The sequence below is a fragment of the Helianthus annuus genome, chromosome 17 (genome assembly GCF_002127325.2).
Source record: "Helianthus annuus cultivar XRQ/B chromosome 17, HanXRQr2.0-SUNRISE, whole genome shotgun sequence".
Taxonomy (NCBI): Eukaryota; Viridiplantae; Streptophyta; class Magnoliopsida; order Asterales; family Asteraceae; genus Helianthus; species Helianthus annuus.
Window position 1 is genome coordinate 118,680,411 of NC_035449.2, and position 3,232 is coordinate 118,683,642.

The 3,232-nt window shown below is 33.8% G+C and overlaps 1 protein-coding gene across 1 annotated transcript; it reads right to left on the bottom strand.

The window, feature by feature from the left end:
* Positions 1 to 687: 687 nt before the first annotated feature.
* On the bottom strand, positions 688 to 2,911 carry LOC118489179. Its single transcript, XM_035986856.1, has 3 exons — positions 2,384 to 2,911; positions 1,319 to 1,395; positions 688 to 864 (listed from the first exon to the last, which is right to left on the bottom strand). Exons 1-3 carry the CDS (start codon positions 2,594 to 2,596, stop codon positions 801 to 803), a joined length of 354 nt encoding a protein of 117 aa, XP_035842749.1. The 5' UTR covers positions 2,597 to 2,911; the 3' UTR covers positions 688 to 800.
* Positions 2,912 to 3,232: the final 321 nt, after the last annotated feature.

The following is a 3,232-nucleotide window of genomic DNA, read 5'->3' on the forward strand; positions in this document are numbered from 1 at the left end:
TCTAAACGAGATTATAGCTCAAATAATAATGATGAAGAAGATGAAAACATAAACTCTTTACATATGAATTCTGTTGAAATTAATATTTCTCAAATTGAAAACAATCTTTTAAATTGGAATATACCAAAACAAGATGTTAAAACTATTTACAGAATTGGTACTTTTGATTTTTTACAAGATTATTCTATAAAAACTCATGAACAAACCATACCTATTAATAAAGATTATCAAAACATGCAATTATTATCAATAGAAGCTATTAAAAGACATAAAAAATTATATAAATTTCTACACATAGGTTTAGTTCAGGTCGCCATTAAACCCATGTTCAGATTAGGAATTGATGCTCCTGTATTACTAATTCTAAGAGATGCAAGACATACAAATATTAATAATTCTTTACTAGCTATGGCTGAGTCTAATATTTCAAATGGTCCTATTTACTTTAATTGCTATCCAAACTTTTCAATTGGTTTATTTGATCCAAATATTTTAGATACTTTAACATTAACAATTAAAACCAAAAATTTAGAGTTTAAAGAAAAAACTAATGCTGCAGTAGTTATATATAGAATATATTATAAGACTATTGTCACACCCCAACCAATGGCGGAAACATCGGGATGAGACGAAGTGTGAAGATTGCTCGAGACATCATAACGCTAATAATTGTGGCAAGTATTTAAATAGTCCGATTTCATTTCATAAGACAAATTGTCAACATTACAAGAAATTCAAATACAACAACTTTAACAAAAGAAACATAACAACATAACAAAATTGATACTACATATTAAACCCTAGCGTCTATATGTGTATCTAGGCATCAACGCTACTTCATTTCTTAGCATCGTCCTCATCAACCTGTAACATGTTTAAAAATACAATTCAATGCAAAAGCAAAGGCGAGTATACAAGTTTAGGAATATGTATAAGTATAAAAGTTTAAAACGAATCCACATGGCAACTTAGTTTATACGAGATCAACCTAACGTGGCATGCAATATTTCTAGCCAACCTCTGTTTACGCAAGAAAGTTTAATTAATTCAACATGACCCAAGTTTAAGGGGGGGGGGGGGGGGCGGTGCGTTACTCCTATAGCGCTATACATGTCGAAGGGAGGCTCGTGAGAGCTAATGACTAAAACATATCACATAAGTATGGTCCACGTAAGCATCAAGTATCATAGCATAGTATTCATGTATAAGGATTGTTTTGTGCATTGCATAAAGAATAAGTTTAAGTGTAGTTTAATAGTAAAACATGTTACACCCTAAAAAGTGGTAAACATAAAAAGGGGGTTGCGAGTATACTCACAGTGGTTGCGTATGGAGGTTTCTTGAAATAATGCACGAGTAAAGATTGGAAAATCCGAGAGAACGAACATGATTACCCTAGATATGGAATATCACAATAAACGATCTAATTATTGTTTGTCAGTTAAATAAGAAAAAAAAAAACTTATCGGTTATTGTTTAAACTTTAGTTAGTTATATTATTAGTTATTTGGGTCAAATAAGTCTAAATCTTAACTCATAAGTCAGTAATTAATTTGGAATAAAACTTGTTCTTATAAAAAGAATTTAAAATACATCATTAATTTATGTTGGAGTATTGCCACGTGACATGAAGAATGTAATGAGATGGTTGGCTATTCTCAATGAACCAAATAGATTTGGGTAGTGTTTTTGCAAACTACAGTTTAAAACTAGTCATAGTTCAAATGGAGTAGTTAGTAATAATCTACCAAAATGTAGATGTACAACTCACATATTAAGGTGGTTGAAACTATGTATCTTTTAAAATAAAATACATAACAAGATGACAGATCAAACAGTCAATTGAGTTAGTAGATGGTGTCATTTTCAAGTGAATATTAAATTTTTGATCTTCATATATTCTATTTAAAAAAAAGAAAAAAAAAGTTCCAAGTGCAACGAATGTCCAGCCGTCCAGGGAGGGACTCGAACCCGCGCCTTTTGTGTGTGGTAAAACAATACCATCCAGTGGACTACAACTACTGATTGATAAAATTTTATTTTAGATTTATGTGAAAGTTACTGGAATCATTTCCTTTGTTTTAAAATAAACAACAAATAGAAACTGGTACGAACCAAACAAAAACTCACTGTTATAAATTTGTAAACACATGACTTGTTGGCATACGTAAATTCCTTTAATGCTTTAAGATAAAATCAGCAAAGTTAATAAACTAATTGGGTGATTCTTCATGACACAATATAACTCTTATTCACACAATAGAAAATCATTGTGACCATAACTATAATTTTCTCTTAAGACTAAAAGTTAAGAGTCATGATTCAGCCGTTCAATATATGAAGAGTAATAAGAAATTAATTGAATCGAAGAAATAAAATATACCGAACTGATGTCGACCGGAGTTGATTGACGTCGGCCGGAACTCGAACCCGAAACCGGACGTGAGCCGAGACTGAACCGAGACCCGCACTCGAGCCGAGATCTAAGCTGAAGCTTGCACATCAGCAGCACCATCACTGCTCCACGACCGTCGCCGGACTTCCGAACAGAAACCCGTCGGACAAAAGTAAAGACCGATGAAACTTCGTCGGTCATCTGACGACGTCGCCCCGGACCACCATGAACCGCCCGAGCTTCTTCTTTCTCTCTCCTCACTCTCTCTCTCCGCTCTGTCCTGTCACCGCGCCGCCACCAGACAGAGGTGGTGGCCGGTCGTTCTGTCGATAATCCGAGAGATGGTGGGAGTGGTTGAGGGGTGTGGTAGTGTTAGAAGAAGGGGGTGATTGAGAGGTAGAGGGGGGAAATGGAGAAGATGGGTTCTACTTGTGTGTTGATTAGGTTTTAGAAATGTTGAAGATGAAGGAGCAGTGCTTGTTTGGCTCTGAGTTTTCAGATGTATTGAGAGGTACAAGACATAGCAACGGCTGTTATAAAAGAGGATTAGGGTTAGTTGCATTTTAGTTTTAGGAAAGACCATCTTAACCCCTAAACTTTGAAGGGTTTAAATAAATTAGATGAATTGCCTTAGTTTAAGCTATATAACATAGTTGACCAAACTCACTAGGTTATACGTATATTCTAAAAGAACTAATCTTCCCAATTAAATTAACTGGGTTAGTTTGTATCCGTTTCTAACTTTAAAGTTCCACGAGACTAACTAGATTATTATAAAAATAAACTTTTAAATAGTAAAATCAATTAATTTAATTAATTAAACCATGAATAAATAAC